The sequence below is a fragment of the Pogona vitticeps genome, chromosome 4 (assembly GCF_051106095.1).
Source record: "Pogona vitticeps strain Pit_001003342236 chromosome 4, PviZW2.1, whole genome shotgun sequence".
In the NCBI taxonomy this organism is placed as follows: Eukaryota; Metazoa; Chordata; class Lepidosauria; order Squamata; family Agamidae; genus Pogona; species Pogona vitticeps.
The window spans coordinates 53,884,501-53,904,590 of NC_135786.1; the positions used below are offsets into that span (position 1 = coordinate 53,884,501).

The 20,090-nt window shown below is 42.0% G+C and overlaps 1 protein-coding gene across 9 annotated transcripts in view; it reads right to left on the bottom strand.

Annotated features, from left to right (window-relative positions):
- Positions 1 to 901: 901 nt before the first annotated feature.
- Positions 902 to 20,090, bottom strand: part of HMGA1 (high mobility group AT-hook 1) — a 35,796-nt gene continuing 16,607 nt past the window's right edge. For all 9 annotated transcript variants that reach the window (XM_078392708.1, XM_078392706.1, XM_078392709.1 and 6 more), the window contains 3 exons: positions 19,116 to 19,202; positions 11,462 to 11,515; positions 902 to 3,545 (listed from right to left, as the gene is read on the bottom strand). In XM_078392708.1, coding sequence (XP_078248834.1) covers positions 3,489 to 3,545; positions 11,462 to 11,515; positions 19,116 to 19,202 — 198 coding nt within the window. In that variant the 3' untranslated portion in view covers positions 902 to 3,488. The remainder of the gene's footprint in view (positions 3,546 to 11,461; positions 11,516 to 19,115; positions 19,203 to 20,090) is intronic.

Here is a 20,090-nt window from a genome sequence, read left to right on the forward strand (position 1 = left end):
GTTGTAACTAGGAGGCACTTCTAGGCTCTGATAAGGGTTTTTGCCATTAAAACTAATTTATGTGGTGTTATTGTCACAGTGTTGGCTCAGGCCAGCTTAACCTAACGCCCAACAAGCAGATGGATACATTATGTTCAGGAAGTGCTTCAGATTCTTGGTATGAAACTACAGCAGCACGAGGAATGTTTGGGCCTCCAGATGATGTTGGACTGCCACGGCCAATGTTAAGGGATCATGGGAGCTGCAGTGTAAATACATCTGGAGAGCCACCCATTCGCTGTCCTTGAATTACACAAGTATTCACAAAACAATTTGAACTTAGCCACAAATAAACATGAACTTGCCAAATGGAACTCAAGTGTTTTATCATATTGACATGACAAATTACACCTGCTATAATATACTACTTTACACAACTCCTGTGTACAAATGAGACCTTCTGATGCCTCCTCCATCCACCTCCCAAGATTGTACTTTAGGGCTTTTATCTTCTTAAAGGGTGAAGGATTTATTTCTGGACTGAAAGTTAATAGTAAAAAGGTAGCTGGAAAGCAGCAGTTTCAGGGGGAAAGATATGGAGATGGTCTATGCTTGCACTGGGCTTTAGAACACTTTCTACTGCCACTAAAAAAGATGTTGCCTGCTATAAACAATACTTTAGCCCCAAGTAGACACTGCAAAACAAGATAGAGCCTAATGGTGTTAGATATGGAAGAAGTGGCACATTTGATGGTGCAACAGATATGATCCCTCTCTGTATATTTTGAGGAAGATTTTCCAAGTTCTCACGCCTAACTGGGCCTGCTATGTGTACACAAATGCTCACTGAATACAGCTTTGGAGACACGTGTAAAGACCACATTCTCAGACAGTCCTTAAACAAAACTCAGAAGAGATGCAATGAAACATCAATTAAGTGTTTTATTCAAGTAAATTGCAAATAGGAGGTTAAGAAATCTTTAGCAAGAATCAGAGATTCACATAACCTACAAACCATTTACTACCCTATTGTTTTTCCTGCCTGGTTTTGTAGAATTGCTTTAGAAGCATCTGCAATACTGTCATCAATACAAAACTGACAAACTGCTTTTATACCCATGGCATCAACTGGCTCAAAAGATGAAGCAGGATGGGGAAAGGACCATCCAGCTCTTTTAACAGTTATAGAGGCAGACATACAGACTGTCCCTTTCTTGCTACTTCCCTGATATAACAACTGCAAAATCGTAAAAATTAAGGACAGATAGCTCCTGAATGGCAAACAGTGAAGTTAGTCCCCTGCCCCTTCAACTTCATGTTGACATAATGTTCAACCATAGCATTAATCCTCAACCTGTATACTGAAGAAGTGATTTGTTCAGGCATTGTGCAAATCATGCTCTCCTGATCTTGACCAATGTCAGTCTCAACAACAGAGGGCCACTGTTGCATTTTTAAGAGGGGTACTTGCGCAAAATAGAGGCAGAGCCACTCCTTGGTCTTGTCAGATCAAAGACCCTCTCTCTAGCAATTTTTGGAATTATACAGCACTTCAAGAAGGTGGTTGTCCATCTTCTGCTGGCTTTAAGAAAAAGGTTATTATTGGATATAAAGATCCATGACAGGATGGTGTTGGATCTTGGGCTACATCACATCAGCAGCTTGTCTGAGGAACCAAAGTGCTAAAGCAAAAAGGATATGTATGTAAGACAGAAAGTGAACCATGTGAGGTCCTAGCTGCTGTAAAGGAAGGTTGTGCCAAATAATGACTGGAAATCAGTAATCTTACTGATCTCTCAAATTGAACTTGAAGCAAGCAGCATAGGAAACTGACACAGCCACCAATATTAGATGAATACATGACAGCTCCTCCACCTTGAAGTGCTTGATAAACATATGGGCTTTGTTAAGAAATAACCAGTGCCACCTCTTCATATTTGTTGCTACTCTTTTTTAAAAAAGAGGTACATTTCTCTAATGCACAATGGCCGAAAGGAAAGTATGACTATACTTTCAGATGCTATTTGTGATCACTGTACATCACAATGTGTTGTTACCATGGTACGAATACATAACTCTGCCTGCGCCAAGAGGTGACTTGTGAAAATGCCACTCTTTGGAGAACCTCCCCCTTCTCAGTCACTCTTCAGTCTGACAAAAGAAAACTTTATCCCTTTTTTTAAAAAAATAGCACAATAGTCTTAAAAGTCAACTCAAACTAAAGATATCTATAGTGTAAAACATCAGTTCCAGAGAAAGAAACCAGACAGAACCTGTTGCAATAATAAAAACATAGTAACCGGTACAGCAGCATCGGAAGCAGCAGCAAGTTCCAAACAGCAGCAACTCCATGTTTAAGAGAATGAAACTTAAATTATCCAGAGGTAGTTGTGGATGAAGGAAAAAGAAAAACCTTGAAAGACAACATGTTTTGAAAAGACAACTGTAGCTAGAACACAAACTGTGCTATTTCCAATGCCGAAAATCACCAAGCCCAAAGAGACCCATGAAATTGGGGGTGCCATCCTGCTTTGTGGGGTCTTGGTAAAGTCTTGTCTCACTTTTTAAAAAAAAGATCCAGTAACCCTTTCTGTGCAGAATGACTGAGAGCACCATGGGAAAGAACTTTTCACTGTAGGTCCCGACATGGCAAGTCCTTTCTACCTAGGCAGTGGCAATTGCGAATACAATGGAAGAGGATGGGAGGAACTGTTAACGTGGTCAGTGGAAAAAGCACTCCCGGGGGCAGATGAGAGACCAACACCAATCCCATCAGTCTTGCCTAGAGCAATCTTGACTCCAAAGCATCTGGTCAGGTTGTGGCTTCATATACTGTCAACAGAAATGCACGGGCCTACTGAAAGGATCATTTGTCATTCTTGAACCAGAAGAAATGGAGTGAAGAATCCTTTAGTAACAAGACCCAGGTGAATGGTTTATGACAGGAAAAATATACTGCCTGCCTTGTTTTTTCCATTGTTCTGCCTTTCCCCACTATATTCACTTCCTTCCCAAAAATAAATGTTCCCAATTCTCCTCTATGGCACAGCCTTCTGCCAATGCCAAAATATCCTTTTTGCAGAGTGTTATGGTCTCTCTAAAAGGGAGATATGGACTGACCAAGAAAAACTAGGTTGCCCACTCTTTTCAACATGAATATGTGGTTATTATAAAGATTTATATACTCCTTTCTCTACAAGGAGTATACTGAAGAGACAGGTGAAAAAAAAAACAGATATAACAGAACTATATGAACTGGTAGGCTAAAAATTTAACCCTGTCGAAAAAAAGAAAAAACAAAATACATGGTTCTCCCATTAACGTTACACATCAATTGTGATGGCTGATCAGTTTCACACTGTACTCCAGCTTGCTGTTCTAACTGTGAGTACATTGGGGAGGTGGGGAAGGGAGTTCAGAAAAGGGTGAGGATTTTTTGTTCCTTCCTCAGTCCCAGAACTTGACAAGAAATCGAAACTGAACTGTGAGGTAGAACCAGTTGGTTAGTTTCACTGCTCCTCTTCAGATGACTCCTGGGAAATGTTGACCTCTTCTTCATCCTTCTCCTGCAGAGGAAGAAAAAAAGAGAGCCGGGAAGTTGTAGGGGGGCTTATATTGTACTCCATTTAAGATGAAGCCATACTAGAAAGTACCACCACCAGAGAGGCTACAAAGTGAGAAGTGTCTGTCTGCCTTAAATACCTCTTTGGGTGTACCACACTTATTAATAAACACAGAATCATGATTTTTCACTTGACCCAAGACTCTACTATGATATTAAAATGCAAGTGTAGACAAGGACCTTTTATTGTGCCCTCATTACATGGAAGCCTTGGGATCATGTTCACTGCAGAAAATTACACTGAAGGAGTGCCTTTCCGCCTTCTCTCGCAAGCAAAACATTTTTAAGTGGCTGCTTCCTTCAAAGGAAGTAAATGGAAGTCATGTATTTTCAAACAAGGTAGGAAGAAACTGTCAGAGCTCTTGTCTTGCTACCACAGGTGATAAAGTTAGCTGTGAAAATAAGCATGAATCAGTCTTATTCCCAGCCAAAGTGTCTGTAAAAGAAAAAACCTACAAACACAAGGCCTGAATGTGAAGCAATGCTACAACGAAGAGGGTAAAAGTCACTGCAAGTTGTGATTGTTATTGTGTGCAAAGTGTTCATTAACAATGCCCCCATCCCTGCCACAGTACATTTTTACTTGACTGTAAAAGCATTCCAGGACTATAGAACATAAACCACAGTTCCCCAATCTGGTGTTGACCAGATGTGGATGACTAAAGGTAAAGGTTCCCCTTGACACTTTGTTCAGTCATGTCCGACTCTAGGGGGCAGTACTCATCCCCGTTTCCAAGCCACAGAGCCAGCATTTGTCCGAAGACAGTTTCCATGGTCACATGGCCAGCGCAACTAGACACGGAACGCCGTTACCTTCCCACCGAGGTGGTACCTATTTATCTACTCACATTTTTACATGCTTTCAAACTGCTAGGTTGGCAGGAGCTGGGACAAGCAATGGGAGCTCACTCCGTCACGTGGATTCGATCTTACGACTGCTGGTCTTCTGACCTTGCAGCACAGAGGCTTCTGCGGTTTAACCCGCAGCAGCATCACGTCCCTGTGGGTGACTACAACTTCTATAATTCTCAATCAGTGTGCCCATTAGGTAGTATTGCCTGGGGATTGTAAAATTTGGAGTGCTTTAAGCCTAACAAATTGGGAAAGACTGGCATAAGCCATGCTCAGTTGAACAGCTGAGAGGCAGAAGGAGCCAAAATATAGTGAGTGTTCTTTCTTTTGGTTGTTATATATCCAAACCTCCACAAGAGGGATGCTAGCATTAAGAAACCCATCCAATCCAACATTTAAACGCACTCACAAAAGCTCTCTCTCCCCCACCCTGCCTTTTGAGTGCTGTTTTCAGCACTGCATCACACTCAGTAAGTACAACTCCTACCATCCACAGCCATCCACCCCTAAACAGCAACTGTTTGTGTATGAGGGGGAACATATTTGTTCAAGGAGGTCCCTCTCCTGCTGCTCCTTTTAAAGAAAAAGAAAAAGAAAACCAAATGCTGTCAGAATGAGATGAGTCAGGGCTGAGTGTGCGGGTGAGTCAGCAACCTCTACTTCCTTGAGTTTCATTCATAAAAACATACATTTAAGCCACTGAAAAATGTGTTTGCCAAGTCTGTACAGCAAGTTCCAGGGCGAGAGCCGTCATTTAGCAATGGAAGGAAATGACTGAGGCTATTCCTCTTTGTTCAATGGAGGGAGACGACTGTAACCGAATCAGGCTGCTAGTCTAATCAAGCCATGAAAAGTTGTGTGGGGTCACATGAAGATGAACAGCTGCATGCAACCATTGAGCAAGGATGTTTAGTTCAAATAACATGAAAAGGTCAAGGTAACAGCATAGGGAAAACATGCCTAACATGTTAAAAGCCTAAATATTCAAACATCATTGTTGGTGGAAGTGACCCTTAACAGAGTTCTGCCAAACTATTTTGCTACAAATTAGTTCTTCCAAACAAACAAACAGACAAAAAAACCCCACTCCAGTTTATGAATGTGGGATATGGCCCGATACTGCTGCACAATATCGTGCTCATGTTGCCAGCAAGAAAACAAAAATGCCAAACTTTACATAGCAAAGGGCAGCCTGAATGGTGATGATACCCATGTCAGCTGTCAAGAGGTCTACAGAATAATACCCTTTTGTGTTCACTACTCTTTCTTCTAGGCCAGTGGTTCCCAACCTTGGTTTCCCAGAAGTTCTTGGACTAAAACTCTCAAAAGCTTTCACTGCTAACTGTGCTGGCCAGGATTTCTGGGAGTTGCAGTCCAAGAGCATCTGGGGACCCATGGATAGGAACCACTGTTCTAGGCATTTTAATACCTAGAGAACTTAAAAACAGTCGTGACAATTGTTCTGTATTTGGGTAAAAAGTAGTGAATTGATGACAAAAGGAGACTCATTCTAGGATTTTTCCCTGCTTGGTGTCTCTTTGTGAATGGTAGTAAGCACAAGAGGGTATCCTATAGACCATCTTGGCAGTAAGCAAGGTTAGTCTTTTCTATTTATGTGATCTATTAATCTGGGGATGTTTAGGGTTGCCTATTTTTGAATGAGACAGTTTTACTTTTTTAAAAAAATCATAACTCAAAAATCATTTGCTCAAACTTAATGTAGAGACTACAATCACACAGAGCAAGATCATACCTTTCTGCTACAAATGTGCTTAATTTGGTACTGATCAGAAGCCCAGTTCAAAAGTTGTCAAATTTTGTGTTGTTTTCTTTGGACTGCCCCCATTTTTAGAATTGACTTACAGATTTGCTCTGCCAGCACAAGATCAATGTTGCACTCTCATGCAGCAATAATGACTGCATCCCCCGTTCTGATGGTTTCAGAGCTGCATCCTTGGCTGGAGAGATCGCCAAGCCTACTCCTACAGCATAATCTGCAAATGTGAGTCTCCTGTACATCCTTAGCCAGGCTAGCTAATGGTCAGCTTTGAGTAAGCCAGCGATCATGAGAAAGACATCAGGCTCACTAAAACACCCTGCAGCATAAATAAAAGAGAGAAGATGGCTGCAAGGATGACAGTTTAGTGACAGCAGTTGTTACAGACAATGGAAGAATCCAAGACTTCTAGCCCTGTTGCCAAAAATCTAACTCTGGACAAATTAAAGGCCAAAGACATTATCTTATTGGTATTGTTCTATGTCAGTGCTGCAAGCAGGAAACAAACAGAACGTTAAAAAGCAAAACCCTGAGCGGGTTCCATATTTTGGAAGGCTGCCTCTGCCTATTAGGACTGCTTCCAGTCAGCTGCTTCTGGCAAGACTGCCCTACATTCAATTCATACTTTAGTGGCTGGGGACAGATTTGAGCTGTGGCGCCATCAGTTACTTTTACAGCACTGGGTAGGATGGGGGAAAGCTGCAAGTTCTGTGCTCAAGCCCAGGCACCTGTCAATAAATATTTTAAGCCTGCTTTAAAGAACAAATAGAACTACAGCAAAATACTGCAATCTCTCCACATGCCCTAAAGCAGCCATTCTCAACAGGGGGCGTGGTGCATTTAAAGGGGGGGCACAGACTGGAAAGAATTCTGCACACAACACCTCATAGGGTTTGTTATGCAACTTATAAAATCCTGATCTGGCCTGTATTTCTTTTATTTTGTGTTTATGGCTGCGGCCAAAAAGGGGTTGGGAACTGCCCTAAAGGACTGCCTCCTGTTCAGTATTCCCTACTGAGCTTAGAACAGAAGCTTCTTTCCAGTATTCCCCCCCCCTTCTCTCCCATGGGAGTGCTGAAGGGTGTGGTTTGGGGGCTGGCTGGCAAGCAGAAACCTGAACAATAGGGCAAATCAATCATGTACCTTCCTCATTTTAGTTCCCCTTGAAACATGGAGGTATAGTGCAAGAATGGGACTTTAAACCTCTTGGCACACATCCATCCAACGGGAGCTCCCCCTTCAAGACACCTTCTCTAAGCCTTTAAGGGTGAGATCTGACAAGACCTTCCTTCATATCAGAGCACTGCACAATTTTAAATGATGGATGTATGTGAAATATAGGTAACATTTAAAAATACATTAAAATGTTAAGATAATTAAGACTGATTTTGATCAGAAGCAGACTACTTCAATAGTGTTATCTGGGCCATTTCCTAGATCCTCTTTTGTACATGTGGTGGGGTGTAAGTTGCATGCACGTAAATGCTGCATTGATTGAATTTCTCCACAGTCACATTAAAATTTGTCTTGTATCCAAGTAGTCATATTTTATTTGTTTATCCTTTGCTCTTCCTACATCACTTCTAAGTCTATTAAATGACTTCCAGATGGTCCACCTAATTTTGTCCTGATGGGAGAAACTCTCTTGCATTCATCCATTCAACGAGGTGTTGTTTATGTTCTCCATAGGTTTAACCTAGCCTCTTCTCAGTTTAACATTTAGAGCTTGAGGTGTGTGCAGGAAGCTTTTCCTCAGTTTTAGCTGTTATCTAGGGGGGTTGTGTCCATGAAGTGGTAGTTTTGGTGCTGTATTATCTTGTTTCTTTGATTATTTGCTAGCACCTCAATGTATTTTTGGAGGGGCAATGCCAGCCAAATAATGGATCTTTTCAATGGAGGTAGGTTTCAGACAGACAGTAATAACCCCGCATGATTCACTAAGAGCTACGTCCACTTGCTGGGGATGTGCATATTTACATCACACAACACTAACATATACTGGTGTGGAGTAGCTGAAGGACAAAGCCGACAATAATGTGTCTGTGGTTAATGTAGCACCTAGGGATTTGAAAAGCAACCTCACAACCATCTGTTCTCTCTCTTCCCTTCAGCAGGGCAAAAGGCTCTAACCCTGCTCCTGTCATTGCAATAACACAGCTCACTAAGAAGTGTGCTTGTGCAAGTTCCAACCAAGCAGACCCATGAGAGGGTGGCAACACAGCTGGGATAGCCATCAGTGGTATTGGGGAAGTGAAAGCAATGCCAATGTGCGCATTTCTTTCAAGAAAGTAGATATAGTACGACTTCAGAAAGGGTTTTCCTCTGCTGTTCTTTCCTTCACCCCTCCATTGCTGGACTTTTCCTTCTTTTGCCTTCAACTGTGCAGATTTTGTGGGTGGTGGCAGAGGAAGCTCCAGAAAAGAGCCAGGAGGAACAGAATGGCCAATCTCATGAACAGTAGAAAGACCTTTTGGGGTTTCTGAGGGAGGGCTGGGAAGAAAAAGAGGCATGGAGGGAAGGGACAGGGCAATCCTATGGAGGACTAACAGTTAAGCCCCACTATGTTCAATAAGACCTACTCCTATGTAAGCGTGTATGACTTTACAGCCTTAGAAGACGAGGATGGATAGGCGGAAGAGGATAGAAAGCGTAGCTTGTCTTTCATCTTCACTATTAACACTGTGTAGGCCTCAGAAGTTCACAAGTCCTTCTCAACCCATTTTCATTTTTTTAATTGTAGAAACATGCGTACTCCAGTCTATTAAAGAAGTCTCCACTCTTTGCATGTGTCTCCATTCTTATGTTTTGGGTGGCCTACTTTTACTTCTAAAAGAATAAGCGGTCTACTGGCCCTAGTTTGCTCTAGAGAATGATGCTGCACCTATCATGGCTTGCTTGCCAACACAGCGATGACCACAATTTGACACCTCTGGACAGTAATCAGTGCTGGTATTAAATCTATGTCCCTCAAAATAGATAGCTTTAATGTATTATTTGCATTCTGCAGTAAATTGGAAGAGCCCATGTTTGCTACTGGTGTCATTTTGAGAAACTCTGAGAAATAAAATGGCACCGTTTAACAGGGAGCTTATCAATGCCACCATTTTAACATCTTATAATGCCCTAGATTGACCAGATTTTGACAATGCAAGGAATTTATAATGGTGGCTTGTAGCTGCCGCCTATCACCAATAGGAAAGCCCAAAGAACTGCCATGGGAAGCCCATGGAGGACACTCTGCCTGGAACCAATCCTACATGACACGACAGACAGGAGGCGGCAGCCTACTCTTCAACCCAGTTTTTTGAAAGGAATAAAAAGGCAAGAGTAGGACAAAACTTCCAGAATCCAGTTGCAAGACATTTTGGCATCAATTGGATGGCTTTGGGCCACTCACTCACTCAGCCTGACCCACCAGACAGGACTGTTATGAGAATAAAGGGGGGGGGGGCAGAAGAACCATTTAAGTGCCATTTAGCTCTTTGGAGAAAAGCAAGCTATAATTAATAAAACCAATAAAGGAATGACATAGAAACTGCATAAGGGCAGATACAGAATTTAGCTGTTATTTAGGAGGGAACAGTATGCACATATGGCATTGTTTGCTAGGCAGGGCTACAGTGGCAAGAAGTGACATGTGAGAAATTGGGTCTAGTACCCTATGCTCTAATTGGAAAAAAACTAATTCTGTTGAGGAATTCTTGAATATAGACCAAAACACCTTAGTGGGCTGTGAAATGCTGTGGTTGCTGTAAACAATAAAAAGCCATATTGAAACTGTTTGAAACTCGCTCTGCAGGAATGTTAGAATGCCACAGTGGTAACAACCAAATCTGGTCCAGCTAATGAAGAACAAGCCACTTCCTGTTACTCACTTTTGGGCAATAAAGAAAGAATACTAGGAATAATTATAAATTGAAAAACTACATGGGGGAAGATGCCAAAATGATAGCTTTGTCTTAAAACCAGATAAACCACTGAGGAAATCTCAAACCATCATCAAAAGAACAAAATTCTTGTGGCAGGAAACATAGCCTCTAGGGCTTCCATTGTTGAACTCAACTGATAACTGCAACTGTTATTTTTTACTGAGAAGTTCTAAAATGGATTTTAGCAGCATTTTGTTTCAATGAAACTGATTTAATCTTGTCTGAATATTTACAATAAAATGCTTTCCATTCCCCATGCCCCCAAAATAGGTGTGTGAATCCCTTTAAATTACCACAATCACTGCCATGACAAAATCTATGGAAGTTACTGGGGGAAAATGTTATCTCAAAGATGGCAAAACGTTCTTGTTTGTATATTGCTTTTTCAGTCAGTTTTTAAGTGAAACTGTCTTTTAATTACACTACAAGCTGCCTTTGGTCCCAGGGTTTTTTTTTAGGGAGAAAGACAGTATACAATGTAAACAAGGCATCCCTGTGCTGCCAAAACCAACTAACTAATAAACAAAGAGAGTATTTTCTGAAATAGTTTCTTATCTGCGGTTTTGCAGTACAGTTCCTGACCTCATCCAGATCCCTAACATTGTCACATCTCACCCACCCTGGTACATACATAATTTTGTCATTCACATTTATACATGCTGAGATGAAGGGCATCAAAAGCTGGCATTAGGGCACAACTCTAATCAGCCGATTTTCGGCTTTGCTTCCCCTTTTTGCCATCTTTGGCGCTGCATTCCAGCCCCAGACTAAAATCTTATCACACTTCAATCTCATGGTAGGGAGTGAGGATTGAAGAAAAAGGCTTAGTGGGCCTTTTTTGTCCATGTTTGCTTCGCAGCCAGCTTTACGCTAGTTCTACAGTTGTTTCTCACAGCTCTGTCAAATGAGTTTACTACACAAAGTTTCAGCATCATTTATAACTGGCTCTGTTGAAACAACAGGCTCAGAACCAAGTAAAGGGGAAGAAAGTCCAATATGCATTTCAAGTACAAGCTGAAGCAAGAAATACTTGTCAGGTCTCAGGGCTTAATAAGCACATGTAACAGCAAAGTACAAAGGGTGACTATCAGGAATTGCAGCCAACTGTTTCCATTTGCCAGATTCTAGGTTCATAACCGACATATTTACTCCTTTTGATGCAATTAATTTATTTTCCTGTCTAGGAAACCCACTAGGAAGTGCAAAGAACTAAATGAAACACCAGGCATGTTATAGGAACCTACAAAGCACATTTTTCACCTCCAGAGAAATATTTATTACTTTCAAAGATCAAAAACTTACTGTTTTTTTGGGTCGGCCTCGGGGTTTCCTCCCAGGGGTTGTTACAGCAGCTTTCTGGACAGACAGAGAAAAACTTTTAGGCCAGCACAACTGGACAAATCTTTGCCATCTACCACAGACCCAAATCCATTTCAAATGCATTCTGCATTTGGAATTCCTTCATTTTCATTAAAAGACAGTTATATTTTTGGACAGCTCCAGAAACAGGCACATCATTGGATAGCGAGTTCAAAACAATAACAAGAATAGATGAGGTTTCATAGTAACGTGTGACATACTGATGGTGACTGCCATATACAGTAGGCTACAACTGCAAGGATCTCCCATTAGTGTAACTGTGATACAGTACAAAACATCTATGCGGGACCAAGTTGAGAACAGACTAAACTCATTTATTCTCCTCATCATCTATGTGGAGAGTCCTGCAGTAGATCAACAAACCCAGGGAGCTCCCACTCTCAATTCACTTACATCCAGTTTATAGTAAATGAAGGATGTGCATACGAATTCAGAATTATTCAGAATTAACTGAATAATGTGATACTTGAATAATTCTCAATGTATCTGAATTTGATAGTTCAGAATATTTGTAATAATAATTCAGAGTCCCATTTATTTCTGTAGATCAGAAAGTAAAAGAGCTAGGTTTCTGCTTGCTACAAAGAAGTGAAATTAAAACTTATTTTCTCAGGCACCCTGGAGTTATTTTTTTGAGAAATGAAACTTAAAAAGATGCAAGGGCACCAAGAGTAGTGAGGGCAGAGAACTGTTTTTCCTCCCCAGTGTTGCCATGGGTTTCCCAAGGGAGGGGCTGGATGAGAGCAAAAGCTGTCAATGTCTGTCTGTCTGCACAATGAAAGCTAGAAGCAGGCACAGACTCCAGGAGGCATTTTTTCCCATGGGTTCTTTCCAACTGAAAGGTGGACATAGCTGCTTATAAATCCCCCCAGCATCTGCTGTTAGGAAATGTTCTGGTGCAAGCTCACATTGGAGCCGTTTCCCCTCGTCATTTTCTGAACCCTTATCTTACCTATAAATTCTCTATATCTCACTGTATATTGTTTATGAGCCTCGTGGCGCAGTGGTTAAAACGCTGTACTGCAGCTAAAACTGTGCTCACGACCTGGGGTTCAAAATCCCAGGTAGCCGGCTCAAGGTTGACTCAGCCTTCCATCCTTCCGAGGTCGGTAAAATGAGTACCCAGCTTGCTGGGGGGGGCAATGTGTAGCCTGTATAATGAAACTGTAAACCGCCCGGAGAGTGCTTGTAGCACTATGGGGCGGTATATAAGTCCAATCAATCAATCGATCAATCGATCAATCAATCAATCAATCAATCAATCAATCATGTTGTCGTTAGAAATAAGATTTAGGATTGGTAGATTTATATGTTATAAATTAACAGCAATATTATATTAGGTTTAGGCCCCTTTGGGGTATATCAGGCAGGGAAATAAGATTTTGTTATACACAGACAGATATATTAAACTAGCAGATGTGTCTGTGTGCATGTGTGATTTTCATTGGAAAGGTTTGCATTCTGCTGTGCAGAACCAGATACTGCTCTTTGGGCAGAGTCTGCAGGTAGTATGAAATGTGTGTGGTGGAAGATTTAGACAGTTGGGGAAGGCTGCAGAAATGCTGCTTGCACCCACTGCAGCAGCTTCTACAGAGAGAAGAGGGAGAGGAAAAAGACAGCCTACAACTGCTATTATGAATCTTCCAAACAAAATATGTCATTCAGCTGTCTTGTTCAGCATTGGTACTATGAAAGAACAGGCAGTACTACAGGATGTATGCATCTCTACCAAGGAGGTGGCAGAGAAGCCTTTGATTCAAGGTGGGACAGATTTTGAGTGAACCTCAGACATGTTCCAGTGACTTCTTTGTGCAATCCAGCTAGGCCAAGCCCCCCCCCCCAATGGTGAAGAAGACCCTTTTCTCCCTCTGAGATGATGTGCTGGAGAAGGACAAGGAGGGCTTCAGCATGGGCAGTAGCAGGGCTGCTGCTTTTCTGCTAGGGAGAAGGAATGACAAAGAGTAGCAGACATTGCCTTCCATATCCATACCATGCAGGTCCATCATATTTAAGGATAGTTTACCCCCAGCCCACTATCCCAGCAAACCTCTCCTGTGCGAAGTAGCAGCATTGTGGTTGGTACATATACATCTGGAGGAGGAGACTTGGGTGGGCACTACTGCAGAAACACGTGACACTGCACTCACCCCTGCCCCTCCAGCTGCACTTGCCCAACCAGTTGCTGGAACGAGTAGTCATGACAAGTTAGCAATCCCTCTTAGGAACATGCTGCCAAATACTGGAGCTCCCAAGAAGTCAATAACCTGGAACATTTTCAACTGTGTGCAACAGATGCTTGCATGGCTGAGTGCATGCACCCCAAGAAGGTGCTCAAGTGTGGGCAAGACTCAGGCCACCTCTCCAATAGTAGCATGATTAGCCACCCAAAGACTCAGCACAGAACATTGCTGCTGGCAAATGAAGTGGGTACTGTGTGGGGAAAGTGGCTTCCTTACTGTGAAGAGTAAGACGAATCAGAGCACATGGGTTGAGCCAATAGCTCAGGAAAACAGGGAGATGGGTGGGCAAATAGCAAGAGGTGGGAGGCAGCAAGCAGCAGATCTACCGTATTTTTCTGTTTATAAGTCGCCCAGATGTATAAGATGACCCCGACTTTTCTAACCTCAAATTAGAAAAATTTGATCACTGCTTTCCCCACCACTTCCTAATCCCAGAATTTAGCAAAAGGAGGGAGAAAAGTAGGGATCAAAAGGCTGCACAATCCCTTTCACCACTGCTTTCCCCCTCCTTTTGCTAAGCCTTGCGTGGCAGGATCACTTTGATCCCTTCCCCCCTCCATTTGTTTCTGTTCTCTACTCAGCTTACTTCCATGTATAAGACGACCCTCAATTTTTAATTGAAAGATTTTAGACAAAAGTATCATCTTATACACGGAAACATACGGTATACTGCAAGAATTCCAGGCTACACTGGAGGAGTTTGGAGGGGTGCAGGAAAAGGCCTTCGGTACACATAAAAATGCCAGGATTACTTGTCACCTAGGGAAGATGATTGCCCTGGATGACTATCCATTCTCTCTGGTAGAGAACACTGGTTTCTTTTGGTTTGTGGCAGAACTGGCATTCCATTTCCAACTGCTATCATGAATGACCCTTAGCTGAAGGGTGGTGTCAGATTTATATTGGGATGTTAGGCAATTGATACTGCAGCAGTCGGGAAGACCACAGATGGTACATTTTACAAATGGCATCTGGAACAGCCAAGGCATAAGACATGCCTATCTCTCCCTGACAGGATACAGATGTAAAGTGAAGGCATCAGGCATAGGGCAACACACAAAGGCCTTGTTGAATGTGGCTGTGATGGAAGGCAGCCACACAGCTCACAACATTCAAGAGGTTCTGAGGGACATGCTGCAGCAATGGAGTGTAGCTGCAGAAAGGCAAAGTCTGCCACAGACTTTGGGGCAAACATGATTGGGATCACTACAAACTGGGAATGGTGTATGGCCCACACTCTCACTGTAGTAGTTTTGGTTAGTAATGGGGACGACTCATTATTTTGGTGAGTTGTCCTGCTTTGTGAGTCGTCAAAAGTTAACAACTCACGAAGCTGCCCCATGAACCGACGAAGCACGAATTTATTCATTGATTTGTGTGGGAGGGGTTTCCTTAAAAAACCTGACACCCGCCCCCCCCACGATGCCTTCCCACCATAACAGCCATCGCCACAGAAATCTCCATCTGACTTCCACAGCCATGGTGTGTAAAAAGGGAGACTGGCTGCCCTTTGCAAAGAAGGTGGCTGTGGCTTCATTTAGGGTAGGGAAGCTGCAGCCTCCATCTTTGCAAAGGGCAGCCTGGATTCCCTTAATGCAGGCTAAGGGGAAAATAATGACTATATAATACAGAGTTCCAGACATCTAGAAATTCCATATTTTTAAAATTCTGAATGCAAATCTTGGTGTTAATGCAAATCCCTAGAGCAAACCACAGTTTGGTATGACATCTTAAGTGTCAGACTAGAGCTGTGATAAACAGTTAGTAAGTGAACTGACATGTACAAGAGAACGTGTACGACTAAGAAACTTGCTCATTGAATACGAAAACATTTTCATTGCAAAAACCAATCCAGTGTGTCTCAGTAACAATTTAGGTAAACTAGATCAATGTTCTTGCACTTATATTCATGAGCTATCTGCAAGTAGTCCATTGTGAAAACACAAGGCACCCTAATACCCCTTTGAATGGTAGCCAATTCATCTTCAGCATTCCTGTTCGACATAGTTTTTGAACATGTTGCAAGCATCTAATCAACACTGTAAAGGCCAAAGGATGACATGAAACCAGGAAAAACCAATGCTGATACAGACATAACCTTAATGTATATTCTAGTGGCATGTGACTTAGAAATTGTAAGCTTCTCTTTGAATATACATGTGTACACACACAAGCTTCCCAGCTATCAAAACAAATTTAAAAAAACCCTCAAATGTACTAAAAAGGAGATCCTAAAAAATATAAAACCTCATGCACTCTAAGTTAATCTAGCAGAGGATGTGACTCATTTGTGCTTTGAAGACTTAGGGCTGGCAATAGTGTTTTGTTAAATTGGTCTTTCTTGCCTTTCAGGCCAGTGCCACAGGTCCCTCCCTTGTCATCCTTCCCCATCACAGCCATGTCCAGAAGGAGCCATATGGGCTCCAGTCCTGTGACTCAGAAGAGTATGCAGGATATGAGTCGCATATTTTCAAAACAGGTTTTGAAACTAAACATGTATGCACACACATCCTGTTGTTGGCACTTAAATCATTTCCCCATGAACATCTTCTCCAGACCAGTGAAAAGAACCAAGATTTTGCCTTTAGCATCTGACTGAGCTTTTCTCAGCTAGCACCTTATTGGGTCCCAGTTTCCAGATGTTGTTATGTACTGTCAAAGTAAGAACCAAGTTATAGCAATTCTAATAGGGCTTTCAAGGTAAGTGAGACACTTAAGGAATGGTTTTATCCTTTCCACACACCCCGTGAGCTCCCATGGCTGACAGGGGATTTGAATCCAGGCCTCCTGAGTCCTAGTTGGTCACTCTACTTACTACACTACACTGGTTATTGTATTCTATAATTTCCAGCTACAACAACTCGAAGTATTTCTACTCTGTTCTTTGCTGCCTAATCCTGTTATCCTGGTTCTGCTTCAATGAGACAGACATATGGTAGTTGAGTAATTTAAAGCAGTGGGCTCTTCAAAGTGTCAGGCGTGACAATTAGCACATCATACACTTCAAAGTCAAAATGCTTCCAAATAATAGATAAGAAACTAGCAACATTAGGGTTACAGAGTATAGAAGAGAGAGGGCTTCTGGAAGACCTCATGGATACATCATTTCCATGATACCTCCCTTCCAACCAGAATGGTTTAGAGATATAACAAGAAAGCCATTGTAGGTAAAGGTTTTAGAACACATCCTTAATGAAAGAAAGGCCATCAAAATAACCAAACACCTTACTGCAGAAGATGCCCAAGTTTGCTACATCCAGTGTAGCAGCTGCTGTGTTGTAACACTGCTCCAAAAGGAAAGCCGGAGTCCCTCCCTGCCTTTTATGGAACAACACAAGCATTCTTACAAGGAAATGCAGGAAACCACTGGAGCCTCGGGACCAAATGGTTCTGTGTTGGTAAAGTGGTCCGCAGGTGGGGATACCAGTTACTGAACAACTGAGACATGCATCTCCCTCAAGCAGTTTTGCGACATGACTTCCCCAATTCACAAAGAAAACTCTGTATTAGAATTATCCTGGAGCTCAGAACAGGATTTACATCCGTAACTCCTTGAATTTTCAATTGAACCAACTGCCTGTGGAACAGCTGGGGTTGACAAAGCCCAAGAGTAGAAGGAAGCAGACAACGCAGCAGCTGCAAGGGACCAGGTGCATGACAAAAAGGAACAACTACCCTGGTTCCCTGAAAATAAGACCTAACCTGAAAATAAGCCCTAGTATGATTTTTCAGGATGCTCGGAATATACACCGTACCCTAAAAATAAGCCCCAATAAGTGAAACCCCGCCCTCCACCCTTGTGCAGCAACTAGAAGATGACATGACTGTATAAATGTAGATTGTTGTAACATTAAAAAAATATAACATTCCCTGAAAATAAGCTCTAATGCATTTTTGGAGCAAAAATTAATATAAGACCCTGTCTTATTTTCGGGGAAACACGGTATGTCCAGAACTTGCTGGGCGCTCTCTTGCCTTTGCATTTTATTCCCTGAACAGAATAAAAGGCTAAACCAAAGTGGCCACAGAAATAGCCTCTGCTGCTTGGCTGCAAATTCAGAACCAAGCATCTGCTGTTTTAAAGCAGCTGGGACATTTGAAAATTCCTTTTTGGTGGCTACTAGGGGAGGTGGACAGATGCAAAGAATAGTATACTATTTCTGAATTGATCCACTGTTTTTATTTCATACAGACAGCTGCCAAGCCATCAACTGTGGGATCACTTATTTACTACTTACTGTCTCTCTCAATACCTCCCAGTTTCAACCACATGGCACCCAAAAGCACAAGCCTTCGTTCTTTACCACAAATGGTCTGGTACATGCTGTGCAGTATAATCAAGCAAAAACAGAAGGGACAGGAGTTAAAGGTCCCCAAAATTGGGATGGAAAGGGACAACCTAAGAACTTCCCATCGTTCTCCTCTATGACTGAAGAGAGCATATGCTTTTTTCTTTTTTACAGCCATTCAAACTTCCACTGCCCGAACATACACACACAAAAAGCAAATGTCACTAGTTGCCCCATTACTTCATATTGCTTCTGCACAGAACAGCATCAATTTGGCTATTTGTGGGTCTTCTCTTTTCCTTTTCAGTTCACTTAAAAAAAATAGGAGGGCTTTTTGGCACAATCATCACTTTTCAGGATTCATACAAGGCCAAATTAAAGACTCAGCAAATGTGTGGTGGTCTAGTCTCCGCTCACTAAATCTGTTCAGACAACAGAACATATGGAGAAGGAGTCCAATTCGGCCCTTCAAATCATTTCATGCCCCACTGAAAGATGAAAGTGTTCCCAAGCTCCCATATCTCAATGTTGCATGGGGGAGGGGGGGAAACAGCTTTGGAAAAGCCTTGTAATATCTCATTTTGCTCTTGGCATATGATTTCAGACCAAACTGCACAAACAGAATAAGATAAAAAATTTTCTGACTTTAGAAAAATCAACAAATGAAGAAAGTTGTGTTGATCCATGTGGAAAAAGAAAATCCAAATAAAGAATTATGTCACAATTATTGTATGTGAACCAAAGCCTGCCACTTTGTTATTGTTAGTGTGTCCTAACTGGTCTGGCTGGTTGGGGTATCTTGGGATTTGTTGAAAAGCATCAGGTTTCCCTTTTCTCTGGTTTTTATAAAGTCTTTGGGAAAAAGTTCCAATAAACCCAAAGTAAGGAAAATGCCACTGCCTTTGGCTGGTTCATTAAAAAAAAAGGATTTTTGCAGTCTTACAATCGTTTCCAATCAGGTAGTAATTTTTTGGATTTTTTAAAAAAAACATACATGGCTTGAGAAGATTTCAGACTCACTGCCCAGCCCCCAGAATATATACTTACCCTTCCCTTTGAAGTGGCCTTGTTTTTACTCCCCTTCGGCCTGCCACGTGGTCTCTTGGGTGGGGGTGGTGCTTCACTGGGTTCTTGCTGCAGAGAAAGTGCAACAGAAGTTAATGAGAAGACGAAGTGGACACACTTATGGGTCCTTTTAAAGAGAAAAGCAGGGTAAAATATTTTAAATAAATTAATCTTTGTTGTTAGCCGCCTAGAGTGGTCCTCACCGACCAGATAGGCGGGGTATAAATTAAATAAATAAATAAATAAATAAATAAATAAATAAATAAATAAATAAATAAATAAATAAATAAATAAATAAATAAATAAATAAATAAATAAATAAATGTGTGTGCAGCCTCGCACACAAGGACAGGGGAGGATAAGATCCTGCTCCCCACCACATCTCCATGCAAAAGCCACGGTGGGAAAAAGTGGGGAATCTTGCCAAACCTTACTCACTCAAAGGAGACACTTTTGCAAAAATGATATCCATGGGGAGATCACTACAGAGCAATGTCTGGTACTAATTTATATTTTTTAATGATATAAAACCAAGTTTTGAGTGTTACATTCTATGTCTGCATACTCCCAATCTCTGTCGAGGCAAGAAGTGTAAGGTAAAGGTAAAGGTTCCCCTTGACAATTTTTGTCCAGTCGTGTCCGACTCTAGGGGGCGGTGCTCATCCCCATTTCCAAGCCATAGAGCCAGCGTTTGTCCGAAGACAATCTTCCGTGGTCACATGGCCAGTGTGACTTAGACACGGAACGATGTTACCTTCCCATTGAGGTGGTCCCTATTTATCTACTTGCATTTGCATGCTTTCGAATCACTAGGTTGGCGGGAGCTGGGACAAGCGATGGGCGTTCACTCCGTTGCGTGGATTCAATCTTACGACTGCTTGGTCTTCTGACCCGGCAGCACAGGCTTCTGCGGTTTAGCCCACAGCGCCACCACGTCCCTTAGTGCAACCTATGTAT